This window comes from Euprymna scolopes, chromosome 21 (assembly GCF_053919585.1).
Source record: "Euprymna scolopes isolate OS-2025 chromosome 21, ASM5391958v1, whole genome shotgun sequence".
NCBI lineage: Eukaryota > Metazoa > Mollusca > Cephalopoda > Sepiida > Sepiolidae > Euprymna > Euprymna scolopes.
Window position 1 is genome coordinate 45,124,368 of NC_136502.1, and position 23,921 is coordinate 45,148,288.

The following is a 23,921-nucleotide window of genomic DNA, read 5'->3' on the forward strand; positions in this document are numbered from 1 at the left end:
CACTGGCCATGGGCCAGTGATTCAAATCGAGTTTTGCTTTTTTTATACCGAAAAATGAAAGCAACATGTGCCGATCTGAAAATGTCGAATATTTAACGTTTCAAAGTCGGGCAAATTAAATAGAAAGGCGACCACCATTGTTAAGTCGTAGATATTATCATTTAGACGTGATATAAAAAGTTTAAAAAATGAGCGACGGTCTTGAGAATCCGCTGGAAAAAAGCCTTTTGCAGACATACACAAAAAGCGAACATACATACGTACGCCCATTTTCGCTTTTATATATATAGACGATATAAAAATAAATATCAACTTAAAATATTTATTTTCATTGGACATAAAACTGATGTTGCAGTTGAAAAATTTGTTCAAAAACAGTATTACACACATAAAACACAAAAGCATATTACGACCTTAAAAACTAATTTTTGTATAAAATTTCAGTGTTTTTGTTTGCTTTTTATTATTTTAATTTTTTCTATTTCTGCTCCCTTAGAATGCCTTTCCTTGGAACATGCTGCTCGTGTTGAACCGCACTTCCTGCCCTTCCTTTACTATGCCACTAGTCTGCATTATGTTATCCCTTTTGACAAGACAAATTTTTTTAATATATATTATATATTTATGTATATAAAAATTATTCATGGACACATGTTTCTTCCTAATTAGCAATCATCAGCATGGGTTGAATATATTTTTTTTTTACTCGCATTCACCCCTAACAAGGCATATTGCCACTTGGATGTGAGGGGTTACTATTTAGAACCATGCCTAGGAAAGATTAACAAGATGTTGGTTTACGTTACATTTAAACTCCTGCATATCAGAAAAAAATAAAGTCAAATTATTTAAACGGTGAAAGTTTTAATGGAACAATATACTCTTTTTTTAAATGTAGGCTGTTTAAAAAACATATGAAGAAATTTTAATTTCTATACCTACAAATTTTAACATAAAATTCGTTGTATATTTAGAATTACACTTATTCAAAAAATTACACTTATTCAAAAAAATACCAAAAAATTTTTCTGATGTATATAGAACAAAGATGTCATATTCTAAAAATCACGTGGGTTTGGTTAGTAACTTTTCTATACGGCTAGTAAATGAAAACATTTAGTTGTCAAAGGTCAACTAAAGATAAATTTGTCTGTAGAGACTTATATATATTCAAACACGTTTAAAAAAATTCTGCAAAAAAAAAAAAAAATTGAAAAAAATCTAAGTTTCTTGTGAAAAAAAAAATTAGAAAAGGTGTTTTGTTAATTTTATTTGTCAAAAATACTTTTTCATAGAAATTAATTATGGTGAGCGTTTTCTTTGCTTTAAATTTTTTTTTCGTTATTCTTTTCTGTTGGAATACAACCTCATTTCAATTTTGACGTCAGTTTGTTTTTATTCAGCTTTTTCCGATTGTTTACGTAAATTTGCATCTTCAAAAATTGGTTTTGTTTCTTCAAAAATGTGACAACTGCAATTTTCAAATACATATATTTAATTTTAATGAAATTGAAACCACATATATAACTTATACTATAAGATATTTATTCAGAAAGTTTTTTTAAATTTCAGTTTCTTCTGACTATATTAACGAGTAAAACGAAAGGTTGTAAAAATGAAAGAAAAAGAGATCTGGTGTTATGAGCATAATGACAAAGGGCATTAGTAGTGATCCTATATCTTTAAAAAGCAACCATTCGCTCATGCATGGAGTATTGTTGCTACATATGTACTGCTGCATCTACCACTAGTCTCCTCTCTTAGACAAGGTCCAAAAAAGTCTCCATCTATAATATAAATATCATCTGTCTGTTTAAATGCATGTATGTTTGTATGTCTGCCTAAAACTTTTGACAGAGGCGACAGATTTTCACGAAATCGGTATCATTTTGAAGCTCAACCCTTCGAACAACAAATATTGAAAAATTGGCCAAAAACTCTAACTCCTTCACCCTCAACTGGGCACTTTTCTACAGGGAGGGGTTGTTTTTTGTTTTTTTTTTGCTGATATTTTTGAAAGTCATCACCTCTTTTCGATTGTCTAGCCTTAATTTAAGCTTATGTCACTTCCGGTTTGGTGATGGGTGCAACAGCAAACACGTCACATTTTTTTTTTTTCACATTCTATTTCTCCTTCGCGGTATGGGTTCGAGCCTGCCTACCTACTACCACTTTTTGTTTTTGCTTAACACACACATCCAAACACCCGGAAAACACCAGGCACCCAGGCTAGTCCTCTACAAGAGCCAAATACGTTGCCATATCTGGGGAAGAACTGCTCGAACCACCTTATTCTGCTTTGATAGAGTTTAAAATCTGATAGGTGATGCTGTTTTCTTCTCTCCGCAACCTCTTTCTAAAAAAATTGATGTTGCAAGCCTAGCTTTTTTCTACTGTTATTTTCATGGGAGGTGTTGTCGGAGATTCAATCTATGGTTATCCCCCCCCTCCCCGCCAAACTTTCACAAAATGCACTCACATAGCTACATGACTATCAACAGTTTCCCCCACTCTCTATCTGTGCCTAAATCTAAATGCAAGTTCCATGAATAAAGCTTCTTTCCTAAGACTGCCTGACTCTGGAACTCTGTTCTGCTAGCCTGCTTTTTGGCTGCCTACAACATGGTTGTCTTCAAGTCCAATGTAAACAAATTCTTGTTGAGCTGTCCTGAAATAGTAAATTGCTACCCAATTTCCATCACCGTACATGCATTAACCCTTATTCTTGAGTGACTTTCGGGCCTTGAGAAGTGAAAACAAAAACTAACAACTAAACTCCAACCTCTGTCACATTGTTGCAATGTCAAACTCTAAGCCCTGTCACAATACCGCAATGTGACAGGGGTTGGAGTTTGGTTGTTAGATTTGTTTTTGTTTTTATTACAGGGGAGTCGCTACTTCTGACTTTGCTCATTTTATTAAGAAAAAAATGAAGGTTGAAAAGACATTTTTTCACTCAGTAATGAGATTTGGAAGATTGTTGGTGAAAAAACACCATTGCCAAAAGATAAGCGTTTTATTATTTCTAGTCACCACTTGGAAAAATCAATCGCAATGTAAAGCCCTTAGGAACAAATAGTTAATAAAACATGTTAAGAAACACTTTGAAAAAGAGTTAAAACATATTTAATTTAAAAAGGAAACACTAAATAAGTGGATAGTCCTTAATCTGCGGAGTTTCAAAGAAATACTTTCCTTCTCATCAGAGGGTAGGATTTAGAAAAATGCGGGATCGGATTTTGCTTGCAAAAGTATTTGATGAAATCACGAGTAAGTCATAGATCTTACTTGATAACAAAAAGTGAAGCAGAGAGAAGAGGGTGAAGAAAAAAGTGATTTCACGTGAATGGATAGTCTGGTAAAAGGTAAATTATCCAATGACGGTAAAATCCAAAAATGCAAATCCAAGAAAGTTACATTTCCATTCGCACAAGTAAAATCCAAGGGAATCGCGTAATTGGAAGATGGTCCAAAATAATCCAAAAGGCCGAAATCCGTGGAGTAATTCACAAATAGGTTCACAGATTCACAAATATTTTATTATATATATATATATATATATATATATATATATATTGTGCGAGAGAGATTTTTGTAGTTATTTTCTACAATTCTGAATATTTTCTTTTGGAATTAGTGCAGACGATGAAAAAGATGTAGAGGAAGTGGAAGGAAGTTGTTTGACTGGGTACAATTTACAATATAATCAATTCATAAATTAATTTTTCTGTCTTTTTTATTGCCTTCTTATTGGATAAGTGATTCAACATCTAGTTGTCTACATAAATAGTCAGAGAAAGCTGAACAAAGGGTGTTGTCTGGTTCCAAAGCTTAACCAGCACCTTAAAGTTTTATCCCTTAGAGGAGCACATAAAGATTCGGCACACAAAGAGGGATGTAGATATTCAGGAGCATTTCTATTATTTTCTGAAAAAAGTTTTATACATATGATTTAAATTTCATCAAGATAAGTTATATTTGAAGCTTTAAGGAATGTTCAGTCTCCCATAGCTTTCTTTTTTAGGATACTTAGAAATTCTGGGCTACTTCCATTATCTTCCCCTGGAAGTTTTATATATGAATATGCTTTTAGGATTTCTCTATGGCATATTTCATTAAATAAAATAGACTTTTTTTGTCTATTAATTCTATTTTCGATCCTTTCCAACTTGTGAATAACAGTTTTCACTTCTGGTGGGAACTGGCTGATGTAATCACTATATTTATTATGAGTCCAAGTACTTTCCAATCCTTCAGGATTCATTGTCAGGGATAAATTAATCTAACTGGTTTTGAACAATTTATAAAGTTTTATTTTTCTCTTCATTGGTTAATTATTTTATTTATCCTTTTTTCCATTGGTTAATTATTTTATTTATCCTTTTTTCATTGGTTAATTATTTATCCTTTTTTTCCATTGGTTAATTATTTTATTTATCCTTTTTTTCATTGGTTAATTATTTTATTTATCCTTTTTTTTCCATTGGTTAATTATTTTATTTATCCTTTTTTTTCATTGGTTAATTATTTTATTTATCCTTTTTTTCCAATGGTTAATTATTTTATTTATCCTTTTTTTCATTGGTTAATTATTTTATTTATCCTTTTTTTTTCATTGGTTAATTATTTTATTTATCCTTTTTTCCATTGGTTAATTATTTTATTTACCCTTTTTTTCATTGGTTAATTATTTTATTTATCCTTTTTTCATTGGTTAATTATTTTATTCATCCTTTTTTCCCATTGGTTAAAATTAATAACATCCTGAAATGTTTGCCAGAAGTGAAGACTGTTATTTGCAAGTTGGAAAGGATCGAAAAAAAATAGAATTAATAGTCAAAAAAACGTTTATTTCATTTAATGAAATATGAAATAGAGAAAAAATGCTGCCTAAATATACATATTTTAGTTTTTCTGTAAATTCTCTAATCTTTCTTTCTGTGCAAAACACGCTCACATGCATTTATATCTTTATCTTTATAAAGTTTGATATGTTGATATACAGTGGTACCTCGGTACTTGACCATAATTCATTCCAGATGTTTGTTTCAACACCAAAATGTTCAACAACCAAAACGATATTTTCCCTTTAAATTAACTGAAATGGAATTAATTCCAAAGTTTAAAAGTCCCTTTTTATCTGTAAACTTTAAGAATTTTGTACATTTAATTGTACTGCCATTTCATATTCCTTTGCGCCGACACACATATTCCTCTTTCAAATTTCTCTATCAGTTTCATCTTAAATTCATTTGCACAGTTTTGCACTCACATTACTGCTTTTATTTCTATTTTTCTTTTTATCCAATGGTAAAAGAATGTCCATTTCTTCTTTGTTTCTAAAGTCCTTACACGATGCTAAACAAATTATTTGAACAAGTTTTTTTTTGTACAATTATTTGATGTCGTCTCAAGATATGTCCGCTTCGTTTGTCGTATTGAAGTCTACAGATCTTTTCTTTTTTTTTTACTTTTTGGACACCTCAAGGTCCTTTGTTGTCCCATGCAAAAAAGGGGTCGACTAATCGAATTGTGTGGTTCTGGTGCCATGGCCTAAAAATAACTCAGACACCATCTAGACTGTCGAGGATTTGCAATGAGGCTGTTTTAAATATAACTCTCGTCGCAAAGTTCAGACTTGCATGGCGACATTGTCAGAGTGAGGTTGAGTTGTCATACTACAGTTCAAAAGTATCATGACCAGTATGAATTACAACTTTCCATTGAGGAACCCTACTATTTGTTTACATTCAAAGCGAAGCTGGCGGTTCGAACTCCAAAATTTCATTTGACTCTGAGACAAGAAAATCTCTAACTTTTGGTTTGAACACCAAGTTGTTTGACCACCAAAACATCAGAGGGATCTATGAACAAATTTATCTTTAATTAACCTTTGACAACTAAATATTTTCGTTTACTAGCCAACTAGAAAAGTTACTGGCCAAACTCATGTGATTTTTGGAATATGACATCTTCGTTCTGTGATGATTATGTAAAGTTTTTCCTGTATTTTTTTAATAAGTGTAATTCTAAATATACAACTAAATTTTATGTTGATATTTGAAGGTATAAACATTCTAATTTCTTCAGATGTTTTTTAAACAGCCTTCGTGAAAAAAAACAACAACAAAAAAAGAGTATATTGTTCTATTAAACTTTTATTGTTTAAATAATTTAACATCGTTTTATTAAAAAAAAAGTTGAAAAGATATTTTTCACTCAGTAGTGAGCTTTGGAAGATTGTCAGTGAAAGAAATACAATCGCCAAAAGATAAGCATTTCATTATTTCTAGTCGCCACTTTGAAAAATCACTCGCAAATGCGACTGTTTCACTCGCAATGTAGTTTTCCTGCTTTCCAGCTGACTACAATGTGGTTGTCTTCAAGTCTAACGTTAACAAGTTCTTGATGAGCCGTCCCATTTGTTAACAAATTTACCGAATTTCCATTACTAACGATTACTATATTGTCCAATTTCTACTGTACACTCTTTAACCCTTATCCTCGAGTGGCCTCTTGGCCTTGATAAGTGGTGATGCCTATGTAAAAAAAAAAAGAAAAAAAAAGAAGAGCCCTGTATCACTGTATTTGATTCTCTCTTTAACTAATTAACAGTTCATTATGAATTTTGGAACACAACTGCAAGACATAAGGAGTCATAATGGAGGCTATATTTAGTTTAATTTAGTTTTATGGAAAGAGAATAAAATGGGACTGAAAACTCTTCATGAAAATCTAGATATCTCCGATTTTTGTGAAATTCTTACAATAAGGATTGGACATAAATTGATATATATATATATATATATAATATAAAGCTGAACGTCTGCGTGTGTGTCTGGTCACGAATAGGCTCCTATATGGTTGACTATTATAGAAAACTGATCACACATAATGATAGAAGATGTATCGAGACACAGGAATGGGTATGTTTGATCTGGCATAATGATGATTCCTTAAAATTGTGGGGTCTGCGTACGTGCCTGGTCCACAAAGTACGGAAATAAAAAATTAAAAAATTAAAAAAAAAACGTTTACAAGTGTTTTTGATAAAGATGTACATAAGAATACTTTGATAAGTATGTTTTAACTTAAATAGGGATGGTATAATAAAATTGTGGGGTCTGCGTTCGCGCCTGGCCTCCATAGAATGGAAATAGGCACAAACTTTAATAAAGACTTTTCATATCTATCTGCGTAAGTATACTTTGATAATTATGTTTCAGTTTGAAGAAATATGGTATAATAAAATTATGGGGTGTTCGTTCGCACCTGACCTCCATAGAATGGAAATATGTCACAAAGTTTAACAAAGTTTTTTAATATAGATCCACAGAATATTGTGATAAGTGTTTCTGTGTGAACAGGTATGGTATAATAAATTATGGGGTTTATCTATTTTATTTTTAATTTCATCATATTTTGCTTTGGTTTTGATACCCCCAAATTTGAAGCTATATCTTTACAACCCTTCCTTTTCATAACCTATCATACTTTAATAAATCAGAGTCCATTTTCTGTAGGCTGTTTTTGAACCCAGTCAATGACAGGTACTTTTGCTAGTATATATATATATAAAATTGACCTTATCTATCTGTGTAAGGAACGGTCTCTACCAAAGCACTTTGTCAATTTTGTATCTACAAACTTGAGACTTTATATATAGGGTATTCATAACTTTTATTTGTTTTTTAGATGGTAAAAGTATTAGCTGTTAAGGAATCAAAATTGAAAAAAATTGAATTTGGCAGGCTTAAGTGCTTCTCTATGCATACACAAATATAGGTTTTATGTTAATGTGGGTTAAGTTCTAGAGTTTTGATATCTGTTGTTTGCTCAGATGGTAACAAATAAGACTTTGTTGCCATATGATCTAACAAATAAGGCTGGAGAGCTGTATGTTTTGGGTTCGAATCTAACTGATGGCACTCAAGTTATATTTTATTTAAACTTTTCAAATCATTATTATATATTGGGTACAATGTAATAATCAATAGAGTATTGGTTCTATAATATGAAATACGAAATCTGCATAAATTAAAATATATTTAAGCCAGAAAATTTCAGTTTCTTTGTATTATTTTAAATTCAATCAACACTCAATAACACCCAGGATAAGAATAATTGTTCGAACGATCAAAATAATAGACAGGTATTTATCTATTTTTTACTTAATATATAAAAGGTTTTTTTTTTTGTTTTTACTTAAATTTTTACTTTTTTTTTTATTTTTTCAGATATTTTTCATCACAAAGATATGATTCTGTTTGAAACTGAAGAACCCGGGCAAGAAAGAGATTCTTGGGAAACGATTGCACATTCTTTGCTGATTATTTATGACTGTTTATACAAATTTTCATGAACAGCTTCCACTCTCTTTTTTTCATTCTCTTTGCATAAGGTTATATATATATAGCCCACATTTGGATTCTTTACATTGAACAGTCGTTTCCCAAAATTCATAATGATGGGTTAATTAGTTTAGGAGTGAATCATGCGTATACAAATCTATAAACATTTTAATGAATATGAATACACGCGCGTTCTGCCTCACAAGAATATGATTGGATGATGTAAACCATAAATACAGACAGGTATAGCAGCCTGAGAGAGATGTTGAGAGATATGCCTAAAGCTTAACTATATTATCAGCTATGACTGTGAACAACGGTTATTAAGGCGACTCACTAGATTTTATATAACATCTATGGATCACCCCAACAACTATACTCTTACGTTTGCAAAAATATATACATATATTACATGTGTTTTGTATGGTAATCCAAAAATGTTAAAAAATGTACAACAACTCTATACCTAAATATTTAAAGATTTAAAAAGAATCCGAATCGGTCATAGTAATGAATTTAGAGAAGACTCAGTAATTGTATCGGAATCTGTAAAAATATTGGAATCGTCCCATTACTACTTTTAACGAACAGTGTCTTCAGAGTTTTTGGCTATTTTTTGTTTTGTTTTGTTTTATTTTTTCAAGATTCTAGAATTTTACAAACATGCACATGAACAGGAAAATATTCCACTGTGATCTGCACGGAAAGGATTTCTACAAGAATGCAAAGTCAGTGACACATATACATTATACTGAGGAATAAATATCCCAGACAAGTTGAAGGACATTTCAATGTCTGAGATTTGGTAGCAAGACACTTTGACAAAATATTGACTCTCTAATGCATCTTTATTAGTGTTGGGACGATTAATCGGAATTGGGAATCGGAAAATTCGGAGCTTTTGGGGTATCGGTATCGGAAAACTTTGAGCTTATTTTCCGATACCAGAATCGATTCTTTAAATTATCTTTTTTATTTGATTTTGGTTTAAGAAACATCTTCCACTGCTTGTGGTAATAATAAAATAAATATTTATTGATTTAAACTTCCAGTAAGACTAAAATCTCTAGATCATCCACTCACAAGTCCGTTGTTTACGTTTGAGAATATATGCACATGCAAGGTGTGTTTTTACAGTAATCGGGACAAAATAACAATTTTATAGTTAAATATTTAGAGATTTATAAAGAATCAGAATCTGTAATTGTATCAGAATCGGGGAAAATTTTGGAATCGTCCTATCACTAATCTTTATGCAATAAAAAAAAAATGCCTTTCAACAAGTAATGTCTCCAAAGATTTTTGGTTTCTTAAAATTTTTTTTCACAAATTTAGAATTTCACAAACATGCACAGTGACAGAAAAATCTTCCATTGTGATCTTTGCGGAAAGGATTTTTACGACAATGCAAAGCTGGTGAACCATACACGCACACACACAGGGGAGACGCGATATCATTGCGAAACGTGCGGCAAAAGATTCACGGACAACACGAACCTGGCTCGTCACATACGCACACACACAGGTGAAAGACGTTTTTGCTGTGACGTTTGCAGCAAACGTTTTTTCCGAAAGGAACATCTGGTAAATCACATGTTCACCCACAACGACGTGAAGCCGTTCCGTTGCGAGATGTGCGATAAAGCCTTTGCGCGTAAAGCACACATGCTAAGCCACAGATTGACGCATACTGGGGAAAAGCCTTTCCACTGCGAGATGTGCGGGAAAGATTTCTCGAAGAACGAGAACCTCGCAAGGCATCGACAGACACACAGCTTAGAAAAGCGTTTCAGCTGCGACTTTTGCGGCAAAGATTTTTCGACGTTTGAGAATCTGACACGACATGTGCAGACGCATTCTGGCCTGAAAGCGGCTCACTGCGATATCTGTGGGAAAACTTTCTCGACAAAGGAAAACTTGACGCGACATCACGTTTCAGTACATTCGGGTGTGCGCTCTTTTCATTGTGAAATTTGTGGCAAAGACTTCTCCAGAAAAGAGCACTTAGTCCGCCATAGGCTCACGCATAACAAAGAGAGGCCTTATCCTTGTGAGCTCTGCGGCAAATCTTTCGGACGCAATGCACACCTGACAACGCATATGCTTACGCATACTGGACAGAAACCATTCCATTGCGATACGTGCGGCAAAAACTTTTCCCAGATGGCACATTTGATAAGGCATACACTTATACATACAAGGGAGCAAAAAATGTCATCGTGTGATTTATGCTGCAAGGATTCCACCTGCCAGGAAACTGATATCAGTCACTCAAACACAAGCACACGGACCGATTCCTTCAATTGTGAGATTTGTTGCAAGGATTTATCTACAAGTGACGATTCTTCCATAAACATGAACAAGCAGTGTCAAGAGAATATGTACTCCACTAAAATGTGCAATCAGGAGTTTTCTGCAAACTCTAACCTTACAGATCACTTACAAACGCAACCTGTACAGACATTTTTCCCAGTTAAGATCTGCGGGTCGGATTTCCAAAGCAAGGAACACGTAGAAAGCCACTCCAAAACATTCCAATGCGGAACCTGCGGAATACAATTTTCTAAGCATGAGAATCTGTTGAGACACCAAGTCATTCACAGTGGACAAAAACCATTTGCGTGTGCAATATGCGACAAGAGCTTCGCTAGAAACGAGCATTTGGCGACGCACGTGTTGACCCACACCGGACTGAAACCATTCGTGTGTAAAGTGTGTGGCAACGGCTTTACGCAGAACGCTCACCTCGTAAGACACATGAACACGCATACGGGGCAAAAGCTGTTCCCTTGCGAACTATGTGGCAAGAATTTCTCACAGAAGGGAAACCTAGTGAGGCACCAACTCACACACAGCGGCGAAAAGAATTTCCATTGTGCATTTTGCAGTATGAAATTTTCACGGAACGATCACCTCATGAAACATTTAAAAACGCACAATCCTGAAAAGACTTTGAGCTATCAGGGACTCGTATACGGCTGAGTTCAGATATTGGCTCAGTTGTAGAACGTTTGTATCTCATGTATCACCGGTCATCTCTCATATACATTTGCATTCACAATAACAGTGCCTGATCAATCTCATGGGGGTGGGGAGAGAATTCCAAAATTATTTTTTTCAAATTCAGTCGTATACATCTCTCTTTTTCTATTCATTTTCGTTTGTTTTCACTTGTCTGGGAGTTGGACTTTTTTCTTTTGATATTTCACAAGCTCACTCTTTATTGTTAACTGAATCAAAAGTCTCTGAATTCCAACCTGTATGGTCTCATTCAATCCCTTGCTTCCAAGTCTTCCTTGATCAGCTTACTTTCTATACAATTCAAGACATCCATGCTTTTGCTGATGAGCATTCCTCTCGATCATATCAAAATAACTGTTTCATCCTTCACACAGCCTCTGCTTAGCAAATATAGTGCATTCCCCAAATCCTCTGAGTTGGGTTTAATCAGATTTCACATTGTAGATACATCTGTTATATTAGGTTGAGAAGAAAGTTCCTGCAGAATTTTTAATTTTGATTTCAAATGATGTATTTTCAAATAAGTTTTTCTTATAATACCTTTACTTTATATAGCATTTTAAAGGGGTTTTATTTTTTTCGCTCTATTCAATCGTTTAAATTACAATCGTTTTAAAACAATTATGTCTTCTTTACAGAAAGTTGAATACAAGATGGAAAAAAAGTAAATTCGCACAATTTTCTTATTTCAATTCAAGCTAGGCTGAAAAGCTGCTGAAACAGCTTGTGATATCAACGAAGCAGAACCACTACAGAATGCGCTGCTCAATGAAATTTTGTGGCGGTGATAAGAGTCTTGAAGATAATGAGCATAGTCGTCAGCCATCGGATGTTGGCAACGATCAATTAAGAGCTTTAGTTGAAGGCAATACACGTACAACTGTTTGGGAACTTGCTTTTGCATTAGACTTAATGTATATACAGTGATTTCCAACCACTTGAGAAAGATTGGAAAGACAAAAAAAAAAATTGATAAATGTGTGCCTCACGAATTGAATAACAACCAAAGGAAATGCCATTATGAAGTGTCATCTTCCTTTCTTTTACACAACAAGGACGACCCGTTTTTCGATCAAGTTGGTACTTGTGATGAAAAGTGGGTTCTTTACAACAACTGGCGACGCTCAACTCAGTGGTTAGATACCGACAAAGCTCCACAACATTTCCTGAAGCCAGAGTTGCACCAAAAGAAGGTCATGCTGACTGTTTGGTGGTCTGCAACCGGTCTCATCCATTATGGTTTTTTGAATGCCGACGGACAAATACTGTCAACAAATGGATGAAATGCATCAGAAACTTTGACAACAACACCCGGCATTAGTCAACAGAAAAGGTCCAATTCTCCTCCACGTTGCTAAACCGACCCTGCAGAAGTTGAAAGAATTGGGCTACAAAACTTTGCCTCATCTGCCATACTCTGCAGATCTCTCACCTACTGACTACCATTCTTTCAAGCATATCAACAACTTTCTGCGTGAGAAATGCTTCAAAATCTAAGTGATATAAAAAAACACCTTCAGCAACTTCATCGCCACTAGAAAGTAAGATTTTTATGTTACTGGCATAAATACATTTGTTTTGCATTGGCCATGGTGCTTTTTTCGATCAATAGATTTCTGTTTGAGTGGAGATATGTTCATCTGAATTTAAAAGTTAAAAATCTCCAGAACTTTCTTTCCAACCTGATAAATGATGCGAGTGAAGACCATAAAATTTGTGGAGTTTTCATTTTTTCAATCTTCTTTTTCTATTCATTTGACATCACTTTTCCGTTGTCCAAAGAGTCAGGCATTTTTGAAAAATATTTCCTAAACTCACTGTTCAGTCCTTGTGTAACTGAGCGTAGACGCGTGTATACACATGCATACGAAATGTGAAAAAACCTCACTGTAGGGAAAAAGACTATAAAAAGGACAGCGAGCATGTTAGAGAGGACAGTCATGGGAGTGACGTCGTAATGCGAAGTCATGCATGGCAGAAGAATAAGGAAATAAATGTCATTGTTATAAAAAAAAAGAAGTCAAGTTATTCTTTGTCTTGGTCTCCTTTATGATGTAGGCTGCATGCAACGTGTGTGTTCCAGGTTCAAATGTTGGGTAACATTACACTCGTGGTCGAGTGGGTGACTTGTATTCATTATTTTTGCGGACTGTTATCCCCATCTTCATAGTTGCTGTTGTTTCACCACATTTTCTGGCTTTCTTCAGGTGATTAACTGTGGGCTTCTTTAGGTGATTAACTGTGGCCTTCTTCAGGTGATTAACTGTGGGCTTCTTTAGGTGATTAACTGTGACGGATAGGAATGCTGAGTCTTGTAATTTATCCCCAGTAATGACTGCCTTCCATAATTTTTGTTGTTGTTGTCTCACCACGTTTTTGCCAACTAATCCTCTAGCCTGCTTTGAGTAGGATTGAAACCGCTATCTTCAGATAATGCTCACCTGGAACCGTAGACTCAACGCCTCTATCTGTGGTGAAACAAGAACTATGAAGATGAGGATAACTGTCCTCAAAAAGAATGAATACACAAATTATGAAGCCTCATCTCAAAAAAATTTTAAAAAACAATAATTAAAAAAAAATATATACGATGAGTGGATGACTTGTTTCCAAATTCCACTCAGTACGTTCTTGTTGAATCACTTGCTTGAATGTATTCGTGTTTTTATGATGGTTTATCCAAGAGGATGAATGCTCCTCATGACCACACTAGCGTAATCGATTCTTCATCTTTCAGATAACATCTATATCAAGTTAATTATACTAAATAGTGATTTTCTGTTTTGTTTCGTTTTTTAGGTGACTGATTTTTTTCTTTGGTCCCACAATTTTTTTTTTTCAATTCAATTTTGTTGTCTTTTATATGAAACTAGCCAGGGTGCCTGACATTGCTTGAGTGTTTGGAGATGTGTATTGAGCGTAAAAAAAAAAAAAAGTGGTAGTAGGCAGGCAGGCTCGAACCCATACCGTGAAGGAGGAAAAGAATGTGAAAAAAAAAAAAATGACATCTTTGCTGTTGCACCCATCACCAAACTGAAAGTGATGTAGGTTTAACTTAAGGCTAGTCAATTGAAAAGAGGGGTTGACTTTTGAAAATATCGGCAAAAAAAGCGACCTTTCCCTGTAGAAAAGTGCCCAGTTGAGGGTGAAGGAATTAATGTTTTTAGCCAATTTTTCGATATTTGTCGTCTGAAGGGTCAAGCTTCAAAATGATACCGATCTCGTGAAAATCCATCACCTCTGTCGAAAGTTTTAGGCAGACATACATACATTTAAACAGACAAGTGAGATTTATATCATAGATGGGAAAAAGTTTATAAATTTTTCTGATGTTTTTAATCCACATGAAGGAAAATGGCAGCAAGATGTATTCATACATACACACACACTTGTGCATATACATAAATATACACATATTCATCGACACAAATACCCATGTACACACACACAAACAAAAATTACCACACAGATATAGCTATACACATGCACACATATATATACATTCACATACAGATACATGCATGCACACAAATCATTACAGAGGTTTGGTATGGTCATACAGAGTATTCATCCTCCTGGATAAACTGTTGCAGGAGCATGAATGTCTTGAAATGCAGGAATATTGGCTGATCAAAGAAAACTTGGAAGCAAATAATTCGACAAGACTGTACAAACTGAAATTTGGGGTTAGTTGACCTGTTGACCCATGAGTACTTAAGAATGAGGTTGTAAAATATTAAAAAATGTCTGATTCCTGGACAAGCAAATACATTATAATTGCGTTAACACAGTGTTTCTTGTCAGAGAACAGTAAAGTTAAGTGACATGAAGTGTGGCCACTATAGGATGGGTGACTATTTAGGAATGCTAAGCCCTATATGTCATCTTGCCAGAACTGGAATATACAAACAGCTTGAGTCAGCTTGTGAATTTGATATTCTCTATAAGCTTTCTCCTTTAGAGGAAACTGGCATAGCATGACCAGGGCTAATACCACACCTGGTATTACCAGTTTGTTTCATTCGTTCATTCGACCTCTGGATAAGAGAAAAGTAACTTAAATGAATAGAAGGTGAAGGTAGAAAAAAATCACAAACTATATGGTGTTCAAGGATGTGAACAGTCGATGACATCATACACACACACACACACACACATGCACACACACTATATATATATTTAGTAAGTTATGAAAATATATATACCAATTAAGCTACATAGAATAATCCGTGTTTCATTCTTGTGAGAATTCGTCAGGCTTATCTTATAGATAATATACAGATCTTATAGATAAGCCTGATGAATTTTCACGAGAATGAAACACGGAATATTCTTGTGTTGCTTAATTGCCATATATATTTTCATAACTTACTACCTAGCTCTACCTATGTATTGAGCACTGTTTAAGTAAATACTGAAAATTTACACATAAAATTATATCTTCATATATTAATTTATGTGATTAAATGAAGTAATCATGCATATATATATATATATATATATATATATATATATATATATATATATATATATATATATATGTATATATATATATATGTTCCGCATTTCATCCACACTGGCTTATCCTAATGTGGATGAAATGTGGAATATTCTGTGTAGCTTAATTGCCATATATATTTTTCTAACTTACTACCTAACTCTATCTATATATTGAGCACTGTTGAAGTAAATACTTAGTTTACGCATAAAATTATACTTTCGTATATTAATTTATGTGATTAAATGAAGTAGTTATATATATATATATATATATATATATATATATATATGTATATATGGAAATTTTGAATTAAATTATGTAAATTCCCAACAAGATTTATTGCTTGACAAGGAATACAGAAAGTTGATCCATAGATTTGCAATAAATGGCTCATCTCATCAGAGGAAATTTTATTCGAAAAATAGATATGGGTAATTATAAATATAGCTTATTAGCACATAAATAGAAAATTAAATCTAAAATGATTGTTTGAAAAGGATATTCTATGGTTGAATGAATGAGGATACAAGAACAATTTTAAAATCCAAAACAATCAATACTGGTATATTCCAGAACAAATAGCAAGGTTTTTTTTTTTATGTATATTCCAGAACAAATAGCGAGTTTTTTTTTTATGTATATTCCAGAACAAATAGCGAGTTTTTTTTTTTAATGTATATTCCAGAACGAATAGCGAGGTTTTTTTTTATGTATATTTCAAAACGAATAGCGAGGTTTTTTTTTTAATTTATATTCCAGAACGAATAGCGAGGTTTTTTTTTTTAATGTATATTCCAGAACGAATAGCGAGTTTTTTTTTATGTATATTCCAGAACGAATAGCGAGGTTTTTTTTTTAATGTATATTCCAGAACGAATTCTGAGGGTTTTTTAAATGTATATTCCAGAACGAATAGCGAGGTTTTTTTTTTAATGTATATTCCAGAACGAATAGCGCGTTTTTTTTTTAATGTATATTCCAGGACGAATAGCGAGTTTTTTTTTTATGTATATTCCAGCTCGAATAGCGAGGTTTTTTTTATGTATATTCCAGAACGAATAGCAAGGTTTTTTTTTTTAATTTATATTCCAGAACGAATAGCAAGGTTTTTTTTTTAATTTATATTCCAGAACGAATAGCGAGGTTTTTTTTTAAATGTATATTCCAGAACGAATTGTGACGTTTTTTTTAATTTATATTCCAGAACGAATAGCGAGGATTTTTTTTTAAATGTATATTCCAAAACGAATAGCGAGGTTTGATTTTATGTATATTCCAGAACGAATTGTGAGGGTTTTTTTTTAATATATATTCCAGAACGAATTGTGAGGGTTCTTTTTAATATATATTCCAGAACGAATAGCGCGTTTTTTTTTTAATGTATATTCCAGAACGAATAGCGAGTTTTTTAAAAAATTATATTCCAGAACAAATAGCAAGTTTTTTTTTAAAAGGCTCAAATGTGAATTCTTTGAAATTCAAAGTCATGCATATGAAATAATCCATAAAATTTACTGTAGTAAAATCTTTTGAAAAATTTAATATTTACGAAGGCGTAATACAAGAATGATTTAACTGAAAATATTTTTATATATTATTTTCTGAAAAATTTCTTATATAATTAATATATTTTAAATTAATATATATTTTTTACTTATGCTAAAATAATATATACAGTAGCATTCAAAACTAAGAGACAAAATTTTAAAACCTAATATTTGTTAGAAATAACAACTGTGAAAAGCTGAAATTTTGACAACTGGTAGTTGCTATTATCCATAATAACATACTAAAATTTGAATCATTTGCAAAGTATAGAAAAAGAATTGTAACAATTATTTATTTATTTTCAAAATAGGAACGTCCAAAAGTAAGGGACAAAATTGAGAAAAACAATGTAAACACTATGCTATATTCAAATTGTTTGATTTCCTCTAAAGAATAAGTCTTACTTAGTCATTTGTAAACGTTGCATCAGTTGGCACCATGGCGAAACGCCAAAAAGTTGATTACTCTGTGAGACAAGCTATTGTGAAGCTACACAAGGACAAGCACACCATTAGAGAGATTTCAGAGAAAGTGAAACGTTCCAAGAGTGTTGTAGGCAGGGTTGTTAAATCCTACAATGATACGGCAAAATAGTTAATGCTTTTAAAACCGCTCTATTTCTGGCAGTCATCTAGAAACAGTCTGTCTTGACACATTAACACATGAGGTACTATTCATAACCCTTTTAATTTCTGTGCAAAACTTAAAATGGTCACTTAATGACATACACTGTATTATTTGATTCTCTCTTGCTGAAGTTTTGCGGGGTCTGCCAGTTTTCTAACAAATATTAAATTTTAAAATTTTGTTCCTTAGTTTTGGACGCTACTATATATATATATATATATATATATATATATATATATATATATATGTGTGTGTGCATATAAAAGGTTGTAAAGAAAGTAATGTCGTTTTTGTCCAAAACATTTTATCGGAAACATTCACATTAGGGCATTTTTAATCTTTACAATATTTTATATGACTTCTGTCCAACGATCAACAAGCGTCTTGATGTTTTCTTCAAAAACTTTCTTTGATTTTTGAGAGAAAAACAAATTCTGGTCATTTTTTTAGTTGGTTGTCATTTTCATAAATTTTATTGCTTAAGTGATTCTGCAAGTGCCGGAAAAGATAGTAGTCGGATGGAGCAATATCAGATGAATAAGGCAGATGAGGCAAAACTTCCCTAGTGAAACTTGTGACCTTTTCCTAAGTGACCCTTGCTGTGTGAGGTCTCATGTTATAATGCTAAAGCACTGCACCCTTCCTATTGAGTAATGCCTGCCATTTTTTTAATAGAGCAGTTCTTAGATCGTCCAGTTGTGACCAATATTTTACTGATGTGATTGTTTGATTACGCTCAAGTAACTCATAATGAATCAATCCTTTCATGTCCCATCATAAAGAGATCATAACCTTCTTTGGATGTAGTCCTTGTTTTGGAACAGGTTATGGACTTTGGTTTCAGTCTAACTATTGTCTTTTGTATTGGGTATTCTTGTGAAGAACTCATTTTTCATCTCCAGTTCATCTTCTTTGCAAAAATGGTTCTCAGCAATTTCTAGAACGCAAAAATATGCAAACAATCAATCTTTGATTTTGTTGAGTGTTAGTCAAATCATGTAGAAGTTGGTGTCAAGTTTGTCAAATTTTTCTTAACCCGTGAAAGCATGAAATGATTGGGGTATAAGTTGTTTTGAATTGTTGAACTAATTCTCTGCTGGTTAACTTTGGATTGGCCTCCACATCGTCTTTAATGGTGTCTTTTTTTCTTTTTTTTTTTTTTTTTTTTTTACACAGTGATCACCACTTATCAAGGCCCGGAAGCCACTCAGGGATAAGGGTTATTGCAAGTACATCACGTTAGTGAGGAGATTTTATGAAGTGTTTAATTAGGGGGGCGGTTCATTAGGAATTTGTTAACATTAGACTTGAAGACATCCAAGTTGTAGTCCGGAGGGAAGCAGGCAGACGGAACAGAGTTCCACAGGCGTGCAGTTCTAAGAAAGAAGCTTTGCTCATGAAATCCGCGTTTTGATTTAGGCACAGATATAGAGTGGGGGAAATTTTTCACAGTGGATTCAGCTAGACGGGTGTTTTTCGTGAAAGTTTGGCGAGGGGGGACCAGGGATTGGAGTTCAGACGAGCACCTGCCATGAAAATAACGATAAAACAAGGATAGGCTCGCAACGTCTCTTCTGTGGGAGAGGGGTTGCAGGGTAGAGAAAAGGGCATCCCCCACTAAACCACGAAGTCTATTTTGTACTCTGTCAAGGCATGATAGGCTGTTTTTGGCAGCTCCTGCCCAGATATGGCAACAGTATTCCATCCTTGGCCGTACTTGGCTTTTATATAGATAGAGAATTGCATCAGTAGTGAGATATCTTCTGGAGCGGTAGAAGGATCCCACCATCTTTCCTGCATCAATTTTCTTCATCAATTGATTTTGGCCTTCCCAGACGTCGCCAATCTGTCAGGTTAAAGTTTCCAGAAGAAAATTTTGCAACCCATCGTTGACATTTTTGATCATTCAGAACATTCATCCGATAGACAGCCCGAATATTTCTTTGTAGCTTCTGCAGCTGAGTTTCCTTTTTTTGAAATTCGTAGAGCATGCAATGTCTCCGATGATCCTCACTAATATCTATTTTTTGGCGACTGCGATAGTTAAACTTAATATTTTCCCACTGATTACTATACCTGAAAGATAAAGCAAGATATTGAGACACCAGTTTATCAAAAAAAATTTAGGACTTTTTACAGCTTAGGGAGGCTGCAAAATGATGAAGTAAAAAAAAAAAAAAAATGACATTACTTTCTTTCCAACTTGATTTCATGCGCAAACAAACACATACAAAAAATTTCACACAGATATATCTATGCACATCTACACACTCATACAAATATATGTGTATGCATACAGACACATGCACATACACTCATTTTGACTATCAATTTATAGATTCATCAGTTTTACAAAAACAAAAGAAAAAAGGGGGAAATCAGTCTGAGGACTTCTGGCTTTTACGTGGAATTGGAAACCAACTTTCAATAATTTGTAAAAAAAAATAATAAAACTAATTTCAATGATTCTTAAAACTATGACCTGATGATGATGATGATGATGATGATGATGACCACCACCACCACCACCACCTCCTCCTCCTCCTTGAGCTTTTAAATGTTGGTTTTAAGAAATTAAGAAATTGACTTCCAAACTAACCTATCTCTGGCCAGATATTTACTTTTCTCTCTTTTGCTCAAGTCAGTTCTTATCATTTCCTTCCATGTTTTCTTGGTCTTCCCATGTATCTTCAACTGTTCTGCATCTACTTCCCCAAGAACTGCCATCCATTCTTTCAACGTAGCCATGCCATCTAAATCTCCTGTTCTGCACACATCTTCCTATACTATCTTGATTTTATTCTTCATCTGAAATAAATAGATTTGTCTTTCTTTAAGACTCACATTACACATCCATCATATTCTCATATCATTTCATCCATGCAACACATTTCCTCAACCCTCACTGGCCAAGTGTCACTTCCATATATCATCACACAGTACATATACCTGATAGACTCTTCCCTTTGTCGACTGATAACTCTCTGCTGATTAGTAATGACAGAAATTCTCTGAACTTACTTCACCCACTCCTAACTCTTGCAATCACAGTAGCACCTGCTACCCCTTGTCCTCCAATGTTATCACCAATGTAATAAAACTTTTCAACAACCTCAATAGCTTTGCCATCCATTCTTTTTTTTTTTTTTTTTTTTTGTAGATCATCTTGACTTATCAGAAAGTTGACAGCAATTCTCTCCTTTGATTCCTGAACTGTAAAATTCAACATTTTTGTATCATACTTTCATGATTCTTGTTTATTTGCACCCTCACGAGAGAAAAAGTTAAACACAAAGTTGGTTTTTCATGTGGGGGGAAAAATCTAGCTCCCCAAAAAGGGGCATTCTGGATTGGAACAAAAATAAAGATTGCTTCACTCTGGAATGATTTATCCTTTGCTGTCCGATGACAGAATAAACTAAATAGGTTATAGTCAGCTTACATACTTCCTAACTTCCAGCGTAGGGCTACCAGAAGCAGTGACAAGGCAAATCAGTTTCTTCACTTTTTTGGCGATTTATCGAAATGAAATATAAGAAAAGGACATTATTCACAAGTATACGATAAAAATTAACAAAATGATAAAAATGACACATTACTCTTTATTTGCTCTTTTAATTACAAAATTAAAAAATAAAAGTTTTTAATTTATTTGAAATTTTATAAGAAAAATATGTTTATAAAATTATAAAAATAAATTTTTTTTTTAATTTTAAAAATAAGTTGTTTTTTTTATTTGAATTTATGTAATAAATATATATTTATGACAATATATAAAAATAAATATATTGAAATCTAAATAACAAATTAAATTATTGAAATCAAAATAACAAAGTTTCAAACATCATGAAAAATGTATCCAATAATAATATTTCCAAAATAGTTTTAAACGATTCTAAAAAGTGTTTTCAATAATTCTAAAAAAAAAAAAAAATAATAAAACTAATTTCAATAATTCTTAATCAAAATACGACCCCAAAAACTTTTCAATTATTATTGAATAATAAAAAAAGAAAGATAGGAAAAAGCATAATAAAAAGAAGAGTACATGCACAGGCGAGATATAGGTGTGAAAGTAAAAAAGTGAAGGCACTTATTTGCCTTGTCACAGTTTCCGGTAGTGCTACGCTAGAAGTTAGAAAGTACATTAACTGACTATAACCACTAAATGAAGCAAAACTTATGTCCATTAAACACATACTAATTGAGTTTAAAGAATTTGAAACAATAAGATACCAGTTCTTCCAAGTAAACAACCAAGAAAAACTCTTCAACGCTGTACAAATAAAACAATTGGACTGTACTGGAAAATCTAAAAATAGAGTAATAACCACTTCTATTCTACAAGACAAAAGGGTTTCATAAACCAGATACGCATCTGCAAGCTTCTCATCTTGTATTTGTCTCAGAATAAATATAGCACCAGTGATCCTTAATCCTGGCATATTTCATATATGCTGATTTTAAAAAGAAAAAAAAGAAAATTTGTTTAGCCTTAAAATGACCCTAGAGTGGTTGATGAAGTCATTAAACACCAAACAAATATATTTTATTATTGAATTAGTTTGAAATTATTCTGGAGATGAGTAATTTGTATAATTTTTTATTTAATTATTTCGACTTTTATCCTCATCTTCTAGTTGTTGTTTTGACCAAACGGTAGTGAGATGACAACAGCTATTGAAGGCAGCAATTGCTGTAAATATAGTTGGAGGATTCGACATTCCTATCTCGTCGTGGTTAACCTGACGAAGGCCAGAGGAATAATTGTCTGAAACGTCATGAAAAAAGTCCAAATAATTAAAAAAAAAAAAAAAATACAATTTACTCAACTCCAAAATAATTCCAAACTAATTCAATAACAATCTGTACGGACCCGACAATTGGAAGAATAAGTGGATTTATAAGACCAAAAAATCCAACTTTGAATACCCTTCGGGGCCTGTGGTGCAGTGGATAGAGATGTGGAATATCTACGATTCCAGGTGAGAATTGTCTGGAGGTAGCAGTTTCGATCCCACCCAAAGCCGGTCAGAGGATTAGTTGACCAAACCGTGGTGAGATAGCAACAGCTATTGAAGGCAGCAATTGCCGTGGATGTAGTTGGAGGATTCGACATTCCTATTCCATCGCAGTTAACCTGACGAAGGCCAGAGGAATAATTGTGAAAAACAACTAGAAGATGAGGGTAATAGTCCAAATAATTAAATAAAAATTATACAAATATATTTTATTTACCTCCTCTCCAGACACAAAATCATGTGGTTTTTAAAAGCCAGCGCACTCTGGTCTACAAAGATGCCTGAAAAGTCCCATCGGCATTCCTTGATAGGGGCACCTCAGGTGATTAGCAGTAAACTGCTTCTCAGAGAGAAGATAAAATCTAGAAGGTAGACCCTCCTAGAATTGAACAGAATTATATGCCAATTTGACAGAACAAGGGCTTTTTTTTTCTTTTTTTTTTTTTTTTTTATCCTTTGAGATGAGGCTTCATGATTTGTGGATTCATTCTTTTTACGGACTGTTATCCTCATCTTCATAGTTGTTTTTCCACCATGTTTTGCCCTACTCACCGTCTGACCTTCTTCAGGTGATTAACCGCAACAGGATAGGAATGCTGAATCTTGTAACTGTATCCGCAGTAATTATTGCCTTCCATAGTTGTTGTCTCACCACGTTTTGGCCAACTAATCCTTTGGCCTGCTTGGGTAGGATTGAAACTGCTATCTGCAGGTCAGAGTATTAATTGGCCCAAACATAGTGAGACAACTATGGAAGGTAGTAATTACTGGAGATAAGTTACAAGACTCAGCATTCCTATCCTGTTGCGGTTAATCACCTGAAGAAGGCCAGAGGATGAGTTGACCAAAACA

General features: G+C 33.4%; 1 protein-coding gene across 2 annotated transcripts in view; it reads left to right on the top strand.

The window, feature by feature from the left end:
- Positions 1-13,396, top strand: part of LOC145242196 (uncharacterized) — a 37,615-nt gene extending 24,219 nt beyond the window's left edge. For both annotated transcript variants that reach the window (XM_080105192.1, XM_080105191.1), the window contains exon 2: positions 8,238-13,396. In XM_080105192.1, coding sequence (XP_079961318.1) covers positions 9,699-11,333 — 1,635 coding nt within the window. In that variant the 5' untranslated portion in view covers positions 8,238-9,698 and the 3' untranslated portion in view covers positions 11,334-13,396. The remainder of the gene's footprint in view (positions 1-8,237) is intronic.
- The last annotated feature ends 10,525 nt before the right edge of the window (positions 13,397-23,921 follow it).